This window comes from Fusarium sambucinum, chromosome IV (assembly GCF_050947815.1).
Source record: "Fusarium sambucinum isolate potato_lamoka chromosome IV, whole genome shotgun sequence".
NCBI classification, from domain to species: domain Eukaryota; kingdom Fungi; phylum Ascomycota; class Sordariomycetes; order Hypocreales; family Nectriaceae; genus Fusarium; species Fusarium sambucinum.
In genome coordinates, this window is record NC_139291.1 from 5,204,648 (window position 1) to 5,222,244 (window position 17,597).

Consider the following 17,597-nt stretch of genomic DNA (forward strand, 5'->3'; position numbering starts at 1 on the left):
TCGATTTCGACGCGTTCATTCTCGCCCCTGTTTTACTATTACGCTTCACTCTCGTTTTCGCGACCTTCAAGCTTGCTATACCACGCGCGACAACTATCGCCTATACCTCCACGATATGCGATATAGGTAGCTGTGACTGCTCAATCTAATCATTCCACTCAATTGCCACAAGGCTTCGCGGCACAGGTATCTTCACCATGGCCTCGGTGCATGCATCCCCCGCGGTTCAGCATCCTGGCGCGCCAATGCCCACTGGCGCGACCAAGCAGCAGGCGGAAGAAGTTTTTAGGGTATGGCTTTCTTCATTTCCGCTGTCAAATCTTTCGACTTTGGTTCCCCGTGCTGATCCATCCTGTAGAAACTTAAGCAGATGAAGGAACAGGGCGTTCCACCGACAGATCCCGAATACATCAAAGCTTCACAGTTCCTGATGAGCTTCCAACAACAGCACAACATGCGACGTAACCAGCAGCAGTTTATGCAACAACAGCAGCAAAAGCAGCAGATGCAAAACGCGACCAATGGTGCGTCTGCCAATGGTATAATGCCTGGCCGACCTCTCCAACAAGGCTCACCACAAGCGGCTCAGCCTGCATCTAACACACTCAACGCACCCGCAATGCCGACCCAGAGTTCCTCCACTCCAGTTTCTGCTGGCGCCTCACCTTCGACCGGCTCATCTTCGAATCACTTCACCCAACAACAACTAGGGCTTCTACGACAGCAAATCCATGCGTTTAAACTACTAGGAAAGAATGCTGGAGTATCGCTACAGTTGCAACAAGCTATCTTCAACCAGCGCCAGCGCAGGCAAGCAGCCATTGCCGAAACTGCTCAAGCAGCACAAGCTTCAAAAACCGATTCTGATACCAAGGACGCGCAAAATGGACCCGAAGCTCCAACCGAAGATGATAGCTCAGAAATTCCCAAGGCGCACGTCTTCAAGACAGTGAAATCTCCATATGGCACAAGCATGATTCGTCCTGAGATCAAGTACTTTGACCACTCGCAGCGAAAGAACAGATGGTTCATTCCTGGTGTCTTTCCTACAGGCATTGATTTTGATCACTTGCGATATGAGCGAGAAGTCGTTGTTTCGAATAGGATGAGACAGCGCTATGCTGAGTTGAAGAACCTACCTGGTGATCTGGCTCATTGGGATTCCTCCAAGGAAAACCTGGAGGCTGATGACTCTCTCAAGCGCAAGGCGATTATCGAGATGAAGAGCATTGCTTTGTACGCTAAGCAGCGAGCACTTCGCGATAAGATCGGGCGACAAATGATGCATTATGATAATCTCGCAATGACAACCAACCGATCCAGCTATCGTCGAATGAAGAAGCAGAATGTCCGTGAAGCTCGCATCACAGAAAAGCTTGAGAAGCAGCAACGTGACGCCCGGGAGAACCGTGAGAAGAAGAAGCACACTGACTTCCTCCATGCCATCACCAGCCACCGAAAAGAGATCCAGGAATCGGCTTCCTCCCAACGCACCAAATCACACAAGTTGTCTCGTCTCATGTACCAGCAACACTTCAATATTGAAAAGGAAGAGCAGAAGCGTATTGAGAGAACGGCCAAGCAACGTCTGCAAGCCCTCAAGGCCAACGATGAAGAGGCGTACCTCAAGCTTCTTGACCAGGCCAAGGATACCCGTATCACGCACTTGCTCAAGCAGACCGATGGTTTCTTGCACCAGCTTGCCTCTTCCGTCAAAGCACAGCAGCGCCAGGCCGCCGAGCGATATGGCGATGGCGAGGAGCTGCCTGTGGAAGACAACAGCGACTATGACGAGGACGACGAGAGCAACAAGAAGATCGACTACTATGCCGTGGCACATCGTGTTCGTGAGGAGGTAACCGGACAAGCTGACATGCTCGTCGGTGGTAAGCTCAAGGAGTATCAGGTCAAGGGTCTGCAGTGGATGATTTCGCTCTACAACAACAACCTCAACGGTATCTTGGCCGATGAAATGGGTCTCGGAAAGACGATTCAAACCATCAGCCTAATTACCTATTTGATTGAGCGAAAACAGCAGCCAGGTCCCTATCTCGTCATCGTGCCTCTCAGTACACTGACCAACTGGAACATGGAGTTTGAGCGATGGGCACCTTCTATAAATCGCATTGTTTACAAGGGACCCCCCAATACCCGTAAGCTACAACAGGATAGGATCCGACAAGGCGGATTCCAGGTTCTGCTCACAACCTACGAATACATCATCAAGGACCGACCTATTCTCAGCAAGATTAAGTGGTTCCACATGATTATTGACGAAGGTCACCGAATGAAGAACTCCAACTCCAAGCTGAGTTATACCATTCAGCAGTACTACCACACCCGCTTCCGACTTATTCTTACTGGTACACCATTGCAAAACAATCTGTCAGAGCTGTGGGCTATGCTTAACTTTGTTTTGCCAAACATCTTCAAGTCAGCAACAACTTTCGATGAATGGTTCAACACCCCCTTTGCCAACACAGGTGGACAGGATAAGATGGAACTCACGGAAGAAGAGCAGATTCTTGTCATCAGGCGTCTTCACAAGGTTCTGCGACCCTTCCTTCTCCGTCGTCTGAAGAAGGATGTCGAGAAAGATCTTCCCGACAAGACAGAAAAGGTTATCAAGTGCAAATTCTCTGCACTTCAATCCAAGCTCTACAAGCAGATGGTCACACATAATAAGCTTGTCGTTAGTGACGGCAAGGGTGGCAAGACGGGTTCTCGTGGTCTCAGCAACATGATTATGCAGCTGCGAAAGCTTTGTAACCATCCATTTGTGTTTGACGTTGTTGAGAATGTCATGAACCCTCTCAACATCAGCAATGATCTGTTGTGGCGAACAGCCGGTAAATTTGAGCTGCTGGACAGAATTCTGCCCAAGTACGAAGCAACTGGCCATCGTGTCCTCATGTTCTTCCAAATGACTGCCATCATGGACATCATGGAGGACTATCTCCGATACAGGCGAATGGAGTATCTTCGATTGGATGGTACGACCAAATCCGACGAGCGTTCCGACTTGCTCAGGGAGTTCAATGCCCCAAACTCTAAGTACTTTATATTCTTGCTTTCGACCCGTGCGGGTGGATTGGGTCTCAACTTGCAAACGGCCGACACAGTCATCATCTATGATTCCGATTGGAATCCTCACCAAGATCTGCAGGCTCAGGATCGTGCCCATCGTATTGGTCAAAAGAACGAAGTCCGAATCTTACGACTTATCAGCTCCAACTCAGTCGAAGAGAAGATTCTTGAACGAGCACGATTCAAGTTGGATATGGATGGAAAGGTTATTCAAGCTGGTCGTTTCGATAACAAGTCATCAGAAACAGATCGTGATGCCATGCTTCGAACCCTGCTGGAGACAGCCGACATGGCCGAATCGGGTGAACAGGATGAAATGGAGGATGAAGAGCTCAACATGCTGCTGGCACGTAGCGATGACGAGATAACGGTCTTTCAAAAGCTCGACGAGGAACGAATGAGGACCTCACCTTACGGTACCGGACCAGGCACCAAGGCTCGACTGATGGGTGAGGATGAATTGCCCGAGATTTATTTGAACGAAGGCAACCCTATGGACGAGGAGACCGAGGAAGTCATACTGGGTCGCGGTGCTCGTGAACGCACCAAGGTTAAATATGACGATGGCCTCACTGAAGAGCAATGGCTGATGGCAGTGGACGACGATGATGACTCTCCTGAAGCGGCTGCTGCTCGTAAACAAGCCCGTAGGGACAGGCGCGACAACAACAGGTTAAAAAAATCCGCAATCCTCAACTCGATGGATGAATCACCTTCTGGCAGTAGAGCAAGCACTGAGGAGATCGAGATCGAGATCGAGACGCCGAAGAAACGAGGGCGCAAACCAGGTAGCAAGAACGAGAAGCGCAAGGCTGAAGATGGCAACGATGAGCCGCCTGCTAAGAAGCGACGTGGACCTCAAGGCCGACCTAGCAAGGTCAGCCTTGAGTCACGAATTCCAGCTCATCAGCGAGAAGTGCTGCAGAAGAGTCTTCGCAGCCTTTACGATGGTCTAATGACACTGGAGGTGGACGATATTGAACCCCCAGAAGATGACGAGTCGGACCCCGGCAAGCGTCTTATCATTGGACCCTTTATCAAATTGCCCCCTAAGCGCGACTATGCCGACTACTACCTCATCATCCAGAATCCTATTTGTATGAACCAGATTCAGACCCGAATCAAAAAGGAGGAGTACACCTCGTTGAGCGGGCTGCGGAAAGACATCGAACTGATGATCCGCAACTGCCAAACGTACAACGAGGATGGAAGCATTCTGTATCAGGATGCTAAGATCATGAACGTAAGTGATCCCTTGTTCCATTTACACTTTTCACAATGTCTAACTGTATGCAGGAATTCTTCAACTCCAAGTACCAAGAGGAACTGGCAGCGCACCCTGAACTTCAAGAACTTGAAGAAGGGGGCAAGGATAGTTCAGTGGCGCCCTCTGGCAGCGGCGGCACACCTCAACCCAGTGGCACTCGCATCAAGTTGATTTCAAATAGCGCAAAAGAAGCGAACGGCGGTAGCACTGCCGCACAGAGTGACGAGGAATGAAGGACGTGATATTGAGAAAGCTCAGTGCCCTTAATCCCAAAAAAGGGTCACAAAACGACCTCTAAAGTTGCATCGCCGTTTGTGGCGATTGTTTGATGATATATGCAATGGCGTTGGGCAGGACAGGTGTCAATAAACAAATATGCGGTCGAGGGCAGAAGGGGAGATTCAATACCACCATAAATATGCATGAACTGGAGCTCTTTGATGGGTTTTCCAAAGAACTGCTTTGGACTTTGGAATGCGTCGAGCCTGCAAGGGACGGCGAAACTGCATTACATATTTAGATAAATTAGTAGGATGTATTTTAATAGAAGCTTGACATGTTGTCACTTTCATCTGGTGGAATAATCGACAACAGCTCTATGGTGATTATGAATGAAGTATTTGTTATAGCCGTAGATGTTTAAGCCAAAATGTTTGACAGTTTCAGTTACATAAAGTCATGTGTCTTGAGTGTAGCCTTTGCCAACTCAACTCAAACATATCTTATTCGTCACATCTTCCAAACACAAACAAGCATAAACCTTCAATTATCAATCTCCCTTTTTTGCTACATCGGGTTAGATGGGAAGGACTTAAAGATGAAGAAGACATTGCTTCTTTGTTTTATTCATGGCTTCAAGGTGTGTCATGTCTGCCCCTCCCCCGCATTATCTTCTTAATCAGCTTAAACTAACGCTGGTCAAGGGAGGCGAAGACACTTTCGGTGTTGACTACCAGTTTACCCAGGACCTGAGTGACTTGGTGAGGGAGGCTCTGCCAAAGGTCAAAGTAGAGTCGATCGTTTATCCCAAATATGAGACTCGTGGGGATTTGGGCAGCTGCGTAAGCCGTTTTCGTGACTGGTATGTGTTCACTCATCCTGCTTGCTCTCTAGAGTCAAGGCAATATCAATTAATGGAATCGTTTGTAGGCTGCAGGACAAGGTCATCGACATGGAGGTCGCAGCTGGTACGCCATCGCCAACGATAGAGCCTTCAGTGCGCACCATTCTCATCGGCCACTCCATGGGCGGCATCGTGGCGGCTGAGATGCTTATCGGCCTGGCCTCTGAGAAGCCCATCTACACCGAAGACGGCATTCAAAAATCCGAGTCACCTAGTTTCAACTCGCTCATGTTTCCCTACATCCAGGGTGTTCTCGCCTTTGATACTCCTTACCTGGGTATTTCTCCCGGTGTGGTGGCGCATGGTGCTGAGGACCAGTATCAAACCGCTTCGCAAGCTTTCGGCGCCATCTCGCAGCTTAGCGGACTTGGTGCATCACTCTGGGGTGCTAAACAAGCTGCATCGCCCACAACAACCCCGGCCCTCCCAAAGACAGCTGGGGCTCTACCGGCTCCCTCAGCATCTGGCGGCAGTCAGTGGCAGAAATGGGGTAAAATGGCCATGTATGCTGGCGCTGCTGGCGCTGTGGCTGCCGGAGGTGCAGCTGCATGGCTGAACCGTGATCAGCTGGGTGAGGGATGGTCCTGGGCATCTTCACATCTGGAGTTCGTGGGATGTCTTGCCAGAGGAGAAGAGCTTCGCAAACGTGTGTCGTGCCTCCTCCAGTTGCGGGAGGAGCTAGACGTAGGTTTTGCGAATCTGTACACTCGTCTCGGAAAGGCGGCGCCATCAAAGGAGGTCAACCTTGTTGGAACAGTTTTGGGCCAAGACCGGACGTTTTGCAATCTTCCTAAGAAACAGCCCGGGGGAGTATGGAAGGAAGCCATCAATGACAAGGCGAAAGATGAGGCCGGGGCACACATGAGTGAGTTGCACATCAGATATGAAGAGTTGGTTTATGTACTAATGCACACATTTAGATATGTTTACTCCAGAAGAGAACCCAGGATACAACAAGCTGACCCAAGATGCCACCCAACTGATTTACGATTGGTTGCAGAACAGTTGGTACCAGACAAGTGCTGAAGAACCACTGCTTCTGAAAGAGGCACCAGCACCTGAAGAAAGGCCTTTACATGTGGAAAAGTCTTTACATGAGGAAAAGCCTTTGCTTGAGAATAACCCTTGGTCTGAGGACAAACCTGCTACTAAAGATGCAGGCATTCAGGAGATCCTTTAACATGTTTTCTTTTTCTATTTGATAACTGGATCCTCTAGACTCTATGTATTACTGGACCGGATAAATGGCCCGTATCTTATCCCAATGAACAGTAAACCGGCCACGTTTTTAGGTCCATCTTTATATTGTCGGTGACTTTTGTTTATTGGGCCTTCTGACCCTGAGCCTTCATGTTGCGCATGACCTTGCGCCTCTGGGTCATCATGTGAGAGTACAAGACATACGATCCTATATAAAGTCAGTTCCAAGCTTCAACACCCATGTTTTTCTTCTTCAAAACTTACCAGGAACGTAGATAGCCAAAATAGCCTGCAGAGCAAACTTGTACAGCTCATTGAGGTGGCCCGCAGGCGCGGTGGCCAACCAGATGAGCCAGCACTCACTGAAGATACCAACAGGGTAGAGCACGAAGAAGGTGTTGTATCGCAACCAAGTAAGGAACTTGGGCTGGAAACCGGAAAGCGTGAGGGCGAAGAAGGAGTATCGGATGATCTCGGTGACGGACCAAGCGATGAGCATGGACGAGTAGGAAGGCGAGAGGGCGAGGAAGGGGAAGACGTCGACGACGGCCCAGACGAGGAGGAAGCGAGACGAGACTTGCATGAGCGTTGTGAAGAGAGGAGCGCGGACGACGCCTGATAAAAAGTATACATATTAGTATAATATTCTAGTTTTAGAGAGATAGATCGTACCGAGCAGAGAGTGCAATACTTCCAAGCCAGCCAAAGTCTGCGTCCACTTTGTGAATTCGCCAACATTGGGATAAACATACTCAGGGCCATGAAGGCCGAGAAGCATAACAGTACGACCAAGCACAGCGGACCATAGAACAGCTGAGACAAAGTTGTAGAAGATCAGATAGGCCTTGTTAGCGGTTGAAGCTGGTTTCAGGGGCCGCTTAGTAGCAGCAGCAGCGTTGGTGGCCATTGCTGAAGAGTCCTGAAGTAGAGATTGAATAGAGGAAGACTATGAAGGGGTTAGTTGGATTGAAAGACCAGGCGATTGAAAAAGAGGCTGACGTTTTGTATATGTACAGATATTCAAGATGGGAAAATAGATGTTGAGGAGACCATTTTACTTGGGATGTAGCTAGCTTCCCCATTGGGTTTAACGTGCTCCTGTCAGTGGTTTTGGTGGGGATAGGGACGGGGATAGGGAATTTACCACTGTATTCAGGTACCAACAGCCTGCCCGGCCAATGAATACAGAACATCCATGCTGTAAGTAATAACACTTGTATAAGAGATAGTCAGGGTGGTCAAGCCAGGGTTGCTCATGATGCATATCCCAACAAGTCATCTCTAGGTCAAGTTAATCTACAGGCATATAAAAACCAATCATTTTATTTCTGGAACCACTCAAACATCGAATTCATTTCTATATCAGTACGTAGCAGTCAATCTCTGGACAAGATAGTCACCACTATTGATGCCACCATACTTCTTGTCCTTCTCCGTCTCAAAAGTCCCCGGAATAGCCTCGATGAAACTATTGAAGTTGGGATTACAAAAGTATCTGCACTCGGATTAGTCCAGACCCCAAGATTAGTTATGTGCTGATCGGTTACTTACGCAATGCTGTAGCGCGGAGGATAAGATTCTGCCTCCTTCTGTGGCGGTTCGACAACTCTGTGAATAGTACTCTTGATCATATCATTGCTCCATCTGGCGAGTAGATCGCCAGCATTGACGACCACGGTACCTTCGATAGGAGTTGCATCGACGAATTGTCCCGTCGGGCTTTTTACCTGTAGTCCACCTCGAGCGTCTTGGAATAGGAGAGTGATCGAACCATAGTCCTAGTCTGTTAATAACCTGAGCTTGGTTATAGGATAGCCACGTACACTGTGTTCTCCAGCTCTGACAGTGCCCGGATTCATCTTGAAAACATTAGACTGGACAGACGGATAGTGCAATAACCGCAGCGTATTATCCCCGACATCAACGAAACGATCAAAGAAACTATCGTCAAGGCCCATACCAACAGCGATGGCTTTCATGACCTCGACATGCAACTGGCGACACTGCTCAAAGAACTGGAGCATGTCCTTTCGGAAACCCACAAGACCACCACTCTCTTCAAGCCAATGGTTCGGGTGCCCAGCTTCGTTTTCGCGGCCAATCTCCAAACTCTCTTTTATGTCTGGCAAAGCAGCGCGTATCTTCTCAACGTCGACCAGGTCAGTGAGTTGGCTGACTTTCTCTCTGCCGGGAGCTGAGTAGCCTCGGTTGGCTTCTGGTGTGGTCCAAACAACTTTCATCTTGGACTCGAGAGGTTGTTCAAACCAGCCCGCGGACATGTCAAATGCATGCTGCAAGTCTTTTGGGGCTATGGGATGGTTCTTGAGGTAGATGAAGCCAGCGGTCTTGAAGCCTTCGAGAATGGCATTTGCAGTGTCGTTACGTTCCGAAGGGGTTCCAGCAAGGAATCGAGAAAAATCAATAAGCTTTGGATGGATTAATGGTAAGAATTCTTAAGACCTAAGTTTGACATACGGGAATTGAGAGACCCTCTTTGCTCACAGCAAGATCCGAGGCCATGGTATAAGTTGGATAACACAAGTTGTCTCAAGTTTTTGATTTATTAAAGAAAAGAAACCGGCTGAAATCTCCTAGATAATCACAGCATACAATGCAAAGTCATGTTATAGAGAGCCATTGCTTCGCCGCACAACAACGGCACCTTCCAGTTATATACAAACACCAGATAATGCTTCTGGCATGAGCTGATAAGCGTGGCGCTTTACCTGCAGCCGTTGTATCACCCCCCCAACTGCCGCCGATAAGCTGTATAAACGATACGACGTAGACTACATAATCAAGCTGTGAAGCGATGTTGATAACAATCATGAATGCGGGGTAATTCATGCGCGTTCCTCAAGTTGGGCAACGCAACTTGTTGATCTGCAACGTTGCGGCTTGTCCCGCGAGATAGTGAGGGTGTCCTGAAGCTGTGCCACGGTTTGTCCCGCCAGAGGTAGACAGCACATCGAGGAGGTAGTATCCTGGTTACCTTCTTTACACATTCACTCATAAGAATCTCTTCTAGATTTCAACACCCTCAGTTCCAGTGAAGTCAGCCTCTTGTACCTTTCATCTAAGCACCATGCCGTCCTCTTCAGCACGCGTGGTTGATATCCACACGCATATGTATCCCCCCTCTTACATTCAAATACTGGAATCCCGTTCCAACATCCCTCTCGTTCGCAAGTTTCCTCAAGCATCCGATCCTAGGCTCATCCTACTAGAGGCTGAAGTCAAGGCTTTGGAGGAAGCGACACGAGATCCTGACGCGAAGCCTCCTGGTCGACCTCTGACATCTCACTATGCGTCGCTTGCGCAAAAGGTGCACTTCATGGATACGCACAAGATTGACATATCTGTCATATCCCTAGCGAATCCATGGCTAGACTTCCTGGACCCTTCAGAGTCCGGATCGATAGCAGAGTCTGTCAACCAAGAGTTCTCACGCATGTGCGGCGAGCATCCACGAAGGCTCTTCTTCTTCGGCACCCTACCGTTGACAGCAAACTTGGAGACCATTCTCGAATCGATAAAGTATCTCCCGACACTCAAGTATTGCAGAGGAGTTATCCTAGGCACATCAGGACTTGGCAAGGGCTTGGACGATCCTAACCTTCTCCCCATTTTCGAGGCTCTTGCCCGAGCGGATTTGACAGTGTTTCTACACCCTCACTACGGTCTCCCGAACCATGTCTGGGGTCCTCGGGCGAGCGCCGAATATGGCCATGTCCTTCCCTTGGCTCTTGGCTTTCCCATGGAGACAACCATCGCTGTTGCTAGGATGTACCTAGCAGGAGTCTTTGACAAAGTGCCGGAGCTGCGCATGATCCTTGCCCACAGTGGCGGAACACTTCCTTTCCTTGCCGGCAGAATCGAAAGCTGCATTATGCATGATGGGCAGTTTCTCCGGGAAGGAAAACTTTCCAAGGGCCGTCGAACAGTGTGGGACGTATTAAAAGAGCAGATATATCTTGACGCCGTCATTTACTCGGATGTTGGCCTCAAAGCAGCCATCCAGGCCAGTGGTGCGGATAGACTCATGTTTGGCACCGATCACCCTTTCTTTCCGCCTCTTACAAGTGACGAGCAAGGCGAATGGGAGAGCGTGAGCTTGAACGCGGAAGCTGTTGCTCGTGCAGTTGGACAAGGCACGGAGGACTGCAAGAACGTCATGGGAATGAACGCAGTCAAGATATTGCGACTTGACAGTGAATCATGATTCTAAATGCATGGTATTAGCACAAGATAGAAACGCCTGAATGGCGTATGGACAATGCTACCGACCTAACTCCAATTCGTTTTCCATAAAGCGCCCCAAATCATGATATAGATGCCTGCTCAGCAAATCGCACTTCAGCCTGGTGAATCCTCGTCTTTGCTTCGAGTAGGCCTTGCTCTGCTTGTTGGTACTCTGCCGGCGTTGCTTGATTCTTTTGCAGGTTTTTGACGGCCTGAACCGCACGCAGCTTGTCGCAGACTAACTCCCAGTAAAGTTTCTGCTCTGTGCCAAGATCCACCGAGTAATCTCCTGGCACGTTCATGGCACCGTTGACTGGGCCAGGTGCTGACTTTCCATCTGTAGCCTCTGCGGCCATTCGCGACTTACGCAAAAATTTCTCCCTCGCCTCATCCTGCTTCTTCTTCTCCTTCTTTTCCTTCAGACGTCTCTTTGCTTCAGCGAGATCCTCGACTTCTTGCGCAGCAGCAGCTTGACGCTGTTCCTCCTCTTCGCGCAGACGCCTTTGTTCGACAAGTCGTGTCCTTTCCTTCTCTATCTCATCCTTCTCCCGTTGCTCCTTTTCTTCTCGCTGAACCTTCCAAGCGTTTTCTCGAGCTTCAAGATCGTCGACTAAAGCCTTGCGCTTCTGATCCATGGCTTCGCGCTCTTGTTTCCGTAGGAGGGCGGCCTTGATGGCGCCGTCGTAGGCACCGCGCGCCCCGGGGTCGGAAAGGATGTCGCGGGCACGTTCGAACTTTTCCCATACTTCTGGGTCGAATTTATCGCCTGCTTTGTCGGGGTGATACTTAAGAGAGCGCTTTCTCCAAGCGCGGTGAATCTCCTCTTTGGGTGTGAGGGCATCGACGCCGAGAAGTTCGTAGAGGTCTTCATCTTTGGAGGCATATTCCTGTGCATATTGCAGCAGGTCGGCTGATTTGGAATCCGACATGTTGGGTCCTGTATTTTCTGGGTGGCTCGTGTATGGTAACCGGAGAGAGCGAGGGGAGAAGAATTTAAAGATTCTAGGTTTCTGGTTCAAGCTTGAACTTCTCGTCGCATCACGAAAGCACGTGACTTTGCACTTTACAGTTTGTAGCATTAGACGGATTCTATTGAATAATGGCATAGAAAATGAGCGACGTTAAAGTTACATATGTAATCTCGTCAAAATTATTAATTAAATGTGTATCTCGTGTTGGGGGAGTTGGCCTTCTAGACTCTTATCTCTTAACCCAACTGCCATCATGTCTTATATCCATCTCTTGAGTGCTTACTACACCTCTAAAAGTCAACAGTGTCTGCAAAATGATAAACATTCGGAGTTCCTGCCGACAAGCTGAGCAAGTATCGCTCATAAGGTCCTAGCGGTTCCTCAACCATGACCCGTTGCCTCTTATCAGTAGGGCCGTTCTTCTCGCTCCCGACATACTCCCACACCCATCTTCCCTTTGACCAGTCATTGGGATGACCCATGTTATCTTTTGCGGAATGTGGACACCAGCCCGGCTCCTGTGGTACTGGATCGTTGAATTTCTCTCGCGTTCGCTTCAGTTTCCACTTCCCTAGTAACGCTGGGCAGTCCCAGACATGCTCATCATCGAGGCTGAGTCCTTTACAAGCAAGCCGAACTCTCACTGAGCTATGTATGCGCTCGTTCGTGTCCAGAAGATATCTTGACTTGTCGGATTTTGATCTGCGGTCGGTTGGCCTGTATAGACCCGGTGTGCGAATAGTCTGACCAGAAAGTCTATAGAGAATACCTGGTGACTTGTTGATTGATCCAAGTCCCCAAGGCCTAAATGGACGGTTGCTCTCGTAGATTGGATTCATTGCCCATTGGCGTGGTTTCTGCTTCTGCTTCTTCTTCCTCGATTTGATGCTTAGTTTTGAGGGAGTCTTGTGATAGTACTTGACATTTTGCACGAAGCAGCGCTCTAGAGAAGGCAGATCAAACTCGACGCCAATAGAAGCCAATTGGTCCATCATCCCTAATACTTGATCAGCATAGATTTGATATGGCATGTTGAAGAAACGTACAGGCAAGTGTGCAGTTAGCAATGCCTTGATCCTCCCATCCACCACCAATATTACCGTGGTTACCAGGGAACCAGACCTGCCTCAGATCCGTTGTATATCTGTTCTCGGGGAGTCTCTCCCATACTGCTGGTTGAAAGGGCGGACGAGTCTCATCCAGGGCAAGAGCTTGGAAAGCGTGCTCTATTCTGTCTGATAGATTTGTGTCATGCCACTTGAACGTGCTAAGCTGATCAGTCTTGGCTTGGCATACATAGGAAAGGGGGAGACTTATTCGTCATTATCAATACGGATTCCGAGTTTATCCAACCAGGCAATCTTGGGGATTCCAAGACTACCAACAGTATCCCAAACACAAACTGCTTTGATTGTAATAATCTCGTCTCCTTGGTCGCGTTTCACGCGAGTATAGCCGAGTTGCTCCAAGCGAGCTCTGTACTTGTCGGCAGCATCTTTTCCTTTTGGTTTGTCAGGAAAAGGGATTTTAGGGAATGGGTCTTCGTAATCGTCATCCATCCAATGTTGCATATCCTTGAAAATGGGATAGAAGAACTCGACGCCTTCACGAGTAAGAAGGCCGAGATTGCCTATCATGCCAGCCACAGAGCGGACTGTAAATGCACCTCTTGAGAATCCAACGAGGATGATTTCGTCGCCATCCATATAGTTGGAACATATAAAAGAATATGTTTCCCTCATGCGCTGTGGGCAAATGTTAGCTAACATTATCCATTTCTTTGTCGAGTTCATACATACCTCAGCAAGACCCTGTCCGAAAGCACCTCCAGTGATACTGTCGAGCCTGTTGCTACCTGTGCCAACTCCTGACTCGTAGTTGACTACCTGTAGCTTTCCATCATTACATCTCTTTTCAAAGCAACGTGAGATACGTGTGACGTTGGAAGGGGTTTGAAGAGAGCCCTCTTTCTCAAACAATCCAGGCTCTTGGTATCCTTTGTCACTGTCCATCCACGTTCCATCACAACAAGCAATCAATCGCTTGACCGTTTTTGGGATGGGTTCTGTAGTCATAATGGCAGTCAATAAAAGAAGAACAGTTGGTTCCGCGACACCTTGCAGGCTGTATGGCTTTTTAAATATAAGAAAATGAGAGAAACGGCTATGAGGATTCAGAAATGCATTACAGAGGCGTCAAATGTCAGCTATGAAGCCTTTTACCATTAATGAGATTAATTAAGCGACAGGCCAAGACTTTCCCCCCTGTTCTCCATCAGAACATGACAGGGCTGATGGAGGTTTTACGAGATTAAACACTTTTCTGAACGACGATCCAAGGCTAAATAATAAGCTTGCGGTCGTATTTCTTACATTCAATTGGGTAAACATAACTCGGGTCACATATATTCGCTCTGCATTCCGCGAATGAACTTGTTTGCCTTGGCCCTCGTGTTGCAGGCAGAAAGAAATATGGCATAGTTGGGGGCTCAGCCTATTGCTGACAACCTGCATAGGGGAAAACATAGCGACTTTTCAGCCGTTGTCATAGGGCTGATTGCTTATGGTTTGGGAGTCTTGTTAATAATCGCTCTACTCCGACACATGCAAAATATATGGCATAGCCACAATGTTACAGAAAGGCTACATTAAATCCTCACCAATGACTGTATATCGCCTGGAAATTCTATCATTTGTTTGTAAATCGGCTGTGTATGACTGCGCCTTGGTACAGGTACTGCCATATAGATATAAATTTCTTCTTCTGGATATATTTTACAATGATACAATATAGTACAGCACGGATCCATACCTGTCATACTCTACCTACTTTTGATGTCTTGAATTCTCAGCATCAAGCCCCTTCCTCAACCAATCCGGTACAAAGGCCTTAACCTTGACTCTATTTCGGTCCTCCTCCTCGCCCCAATCCAGCACGAACTCGTCCTCGGGATTGAATGCTCCTGATGCCGCATCGCCCGGCAGTGTAACGTCAGTCATGTTCTCCAGACGACACAACCCAAGTCCAATGTTGCCCAAGCCCTTGAGCCACTTGCCTGCGCTGCGTCCTCGCTTCTCGAACCGTCCAATGCTTGTGTCCCGCGGTATCATGTCCGCGGTCACGCTTTCGAGAGATGAGGCTGCGCCGTCGGCGTGATATTGCAGTGTTGTTGGAGGTGCATGTTCCTTCTCGTAGACTATACATGGCAGAATTCGCTTGCGAACTACACCGCGGTGTCTTGTGCGGATTGTGAGTTCCTGGCCGACATAACAACCCTTGTGGAAGTCAATACCGTGCATGATATCCATGTTTGTTTCCTGTGGAAGAGCATGCTCTTTCGAGATTTCATCTTGTCCTTCGGGAATACCACTAAGATAGCGTCGTATTGTGTAAGCTTCCTCGGTGGTCTTTTCAAGGTCGGCTTGCGGTGTGTTCTGGTCCAGTTGCAAGAGTCGGTATCCCAATCCTGGTGCTCGTGGATCTTGTAGAGACAGGTTTGTCGACTTGACAATTAAATCCCAGTTCACAGCATTTGAGTCGTCCCACGCATGCCAAACAGACGCTTCGTCCTCGCCCAGTAAACGCACTGTGAGCTTCGCTCTGAGCTTATAACGCTTGATGTGCTTAGCCAGCGTCTGCGCGTGGCCTGCGTCAACCTCAACCAAATATGCCGGGTCTTCGGATGAAACCCCCGGAAAGTTATGGTTAGGATAGACAAAGACATCGTACAAGACTCTGCCTGTGGCAGTCAAGAAAGCCCCATAGAAACCATCAGTCCTCGGCAATCCATCTTTTGTCGTCACATTCGCAGTGATGATTCCCTGTAGGAACTTTGCCGAATCGGGTCCAGTAACGGATATGAGTCGTCGTGATGTCAAAGCCGTGAATCCCGAAGCAGGCGGAGGTGGAGGGGAAAGCGAAGTCGCAAATTGTCGCCGATGTAGCCGATTACCACTGCGGCGTAATGATATGCCTGGCTGACTATGAGTCAGGACCCTCCGCGGGAGAATTCGCATCGTGACAAGAGTGAGCGAGCGGGTTATAATAAGAATCTCAACCCGTTTCTACACTGAAGAGAGCCTTGAATTGATTTGCGAAAAGTTACATAATGACGTACCGACAGAGATATGGTCCGTGCACGTTCCTTCTGAGCCCGGATGACTTACACTCATAAGATCCGCGGACTTCGGAGTTTCGGAGGCTTTAGAAGCAGAACAGACCCAAGATCTACACTTGCATCATCCAAAACTCCCAAAGTTTAATAGGCGGAAGAGTTTGTTATTATCTTGCTATTCCCGGTCACACGGAAGAGGAGGTGAAGGACCGCTATGGTTGTCAGCATCAACAACCAACAAGACCACCTCTCTACTATGCTGACTAGAAGAACTAAACTGTAGACAAAGATCGACGCTTGAACCAGCCAAGAGATAGTGCTTAGACAATGCCTCTCCGCATTATGAATGTGACACTCGCCGTATCCGCGGAGTAGAGGTCAGCAGCTCACACCGAGAGATAGATAGATAGAGTGTGCAACTAACTATACGATCAGCAGACCCCTACCCTCTATTCGGCATATTCAAGGCACCGGCATTGACGGCTTCACTGAACTACTGTAGACTTATCATGCTTGTTCCCGGTAAACAAAGTCCTCTTTGCCGAGAACCCCTCGGTAAGAAAAGAAACATGTCCGCCTCGGTCACACACAGGCCAACTTCCCCAGACTTTTAGTTGCTTTCGTTCTTCAACACCCGAAACCCCTGTAGCTGTAGCGTATCAGTACTGACGAACCAATGAGGCTTCTCTTTGACTCGTTCCTGATGTCCGATTTCCGGACCCGGGTATGGTCGGGTACTCGGAGGGGAGAACGCGGAAGCTTGTGGGTCATGAAAGGTCTCATGACCCGACCTGAACGGTTGGAGGGCCGGCCGATACGACGTCCGTGATACCGTATCGGACCTTGTGTCGATTTTATCGATAAGGTAAGTAGCATTATACTGAACCTAGTATTATACTGGAGAGCCTAGGCTTGCGCATTAAGTTACAGATCTGATACAGTGAACACGCAACACAACACAGCATAGCCCCATGGAAAACAATGCAATGCATGTAATACAATGGATCTATGAATAATCGGCATAATTATTGCTTGCGCGTATGTTACGAGTTTGTACCAATTCACCATCGTTCGACTAATATTATTATTCGTGTATGTAGACACTAAAAACACAAGTTCAGGGGTATACAACTACTATCTATAGAGCACCTGCTTCATCAGTATGTACGCGTATACCGCATCAATAACCAAAAAACAGGGGGGCTATGGCCTTATCAATCTTGTGATCACAGGGACACAGATCACATCTAGTCTAGAATCTCATCAACCCCCAGTTTTCGTATTCATCTCCCAACCCCCCTTCAACTCTAGAAAAGATCTACTTTTAGCTTAACTGGCACTGGTTGGCTTCCGAACACGAATATCACATCAGATATGACAGTGGTTGTTGAGAAAGGAGCCATGCATAAAATCATAGTAAAAACGATTGCCAACAAAACTTACTGAACAAGTTCGCTTAGGCATGAAGTTTGACAATCCACCCTTTACCGCCCTTTACAATCGTCTCTATCGAGCCCATCTACACCAAAGTAATATCTGTGGTGTAGGGGCTGGCTGGACACTTAACTAGGGCTACTCGACTAGGTGCTTTCG

At 48.5% G+C, this 17,597-nt stretch overlaps 8 protein-coding genes across 8 annotated transcripts; 3 read left to right on the forward strand and 5 right to left on the reverse strand.

Moving 5' to 3' along the window:
* Nucleotides 1-197: 197 nt before the first annotated feature.
* Nucleotides 198-4,587, forward strand: FSST1_001749 (SNF2 family N-terminal domain-containing protein; the record flags this gene model as incomplete). Its single annotated transcript, XM_083227671.1, has 3 exons — nt 198-290; nt 359-4,330; nt 4,384-4,587. The coding sequence occupies 3 exons, from the start codon at nt 198-200 to the stop codon at nt 4,585-4,587; spliced, it is 4,269 nt and encodes a 1,422-aa protein (XP_083091931.1).
* A 584-nt stretch (nt 4,588-5,171) lies between these two features.
* Nucleotides 5,172-6,657, forward strand: FSST1_001750 (uncharacterized protein; the record flags this gene model as incomplete). The annotated part of the gene is made up of 4 exons (XM_083227672.1): nt 5,172-5,213; nt 5,278-5,435; nt 5,504-6,342; nt 6,398-6,657. The coding sequence occupies 4 exons, from the start codon at nt 5,172-5,174 to the stop codon at nt 6,655-6,657; spliced, it is 1,299 nt and encodes a 432-aa protein (XP_083091932.1).
* A 142-nt stretch (nt 6,658-6,799) lies between these two features.
* FSST1_001751 (protein tyrosine phosphatase-like domain-containing protein) lies at nt 6,800-7,584 on the reverse strand (the record flags this gene model as incomplete). The annotated part of the gene is made up of 3 exons (XM_083227673.1): nt 6,800-6,885; nt 6,942-7,292; nt 7,350-7,584. 3 exons carry the CDS (start codon nt 7,582-7,584, stop codon nt 6,800-6,802), a joined length of 672 nt encoding a protein of 223 aa, XP_083091933.1.
* A 455-nt stretch (nt 7,585-8,039) lies between these two features.
* On the reverse strand, nt 8,040-9,197 carry FSST1_001752 (isopenicillin N synthase family dioxygenase; the record flags this gene model as incomplete). The annotated part of the gene is made up of 4 exons (XM_083227674.1): nt 8,040-8,172; nt 8,229-8,455; nt 8,501-9,103; nt 9,153-9,197. The coding sequence occupies 4 exons, from the start codon at nt 9,195-9,197 to the stop codon at nt 8,040-8,042; spliced, it is 1,008 nt and encodes a 335-aa protein (XP_083091934.1).
* Nucleotides 9,198-9,762: 565 nt separating this feature from the next.
* On the forward strand, nt 9,763-10,899 carry FSST1_001753 (amidohydrolase family protein; the record flags this gene model as incomplete). Its single annotated transcript, XM_083227675.1, has 1 exon — nt 9,763-10,899. The coding sequence occupies one exon, from the start codon at nt 9,763-9,765 to the stop codon at nt 10,897-10,899; it is 1,137 nt and encodes a 378-aa protein (XP_083091935.1).
* A 100-nt stretch (nt 10,900-10,999) lies between these two features.
* FSST1_001754 (J domain-containing protein) lies at nt 11,000-11,848 on the reverse strand (the record flags this gene model as incomplete). Its single annotated transcript, XM_083227676.1, has 1 exon — nt 11,000-11,848. One exon carries the CDS (start codon nt 11,846-11,848, stop codon nt 11,000-11,002), a length of 849 nt encoding a protein of 282 aa, XP_083091936.1.
* Nucleotides 11,849-12,180: 332 nt separating this feature from the next.
* FSST1_001755 (T6SS phospholipase effector Tle1-like catalytic domain-containing protein) lies at nt 12,181-13,965 on the reverse strand (the record flags this gene model as incomplete). Its single annotated transcript, XM_083227677.1, has 4 exons — nt 12,181-12,887; nt 12,937-13,157; nt 13,244-13,635; nt 13,690-13,965. The coding sequence occupies 4 exons, from the start codon at nt 13,963-13,965 to the stop codon at nt 12,181-12,183; spliced, it is 1,596 nt and encodes a 531-aa protein (XP_083091937.1).
* A 750-nt stretch (nt 13,966-14,715) lies between these two features.
* Nucleotides 14,716-15,906, reverse strand: FSST1_001756 (YgfZ/GcvT domain-containing protein; the record flags this gene model as incomplete). Its single annotated transcript, XM_083227679.1, has 1 exon — nt 14,716-15,906. One exon carries the CDS (start codon nt 15,904-15,906, stop codon nt 14,716-14,718), a length of 1,191 nt encoding a protein of 396 aa, XP_083091938.1.
* Between the last annotated feature and the right edge of the window lie 1,691 nt (nt 15,907-17,597).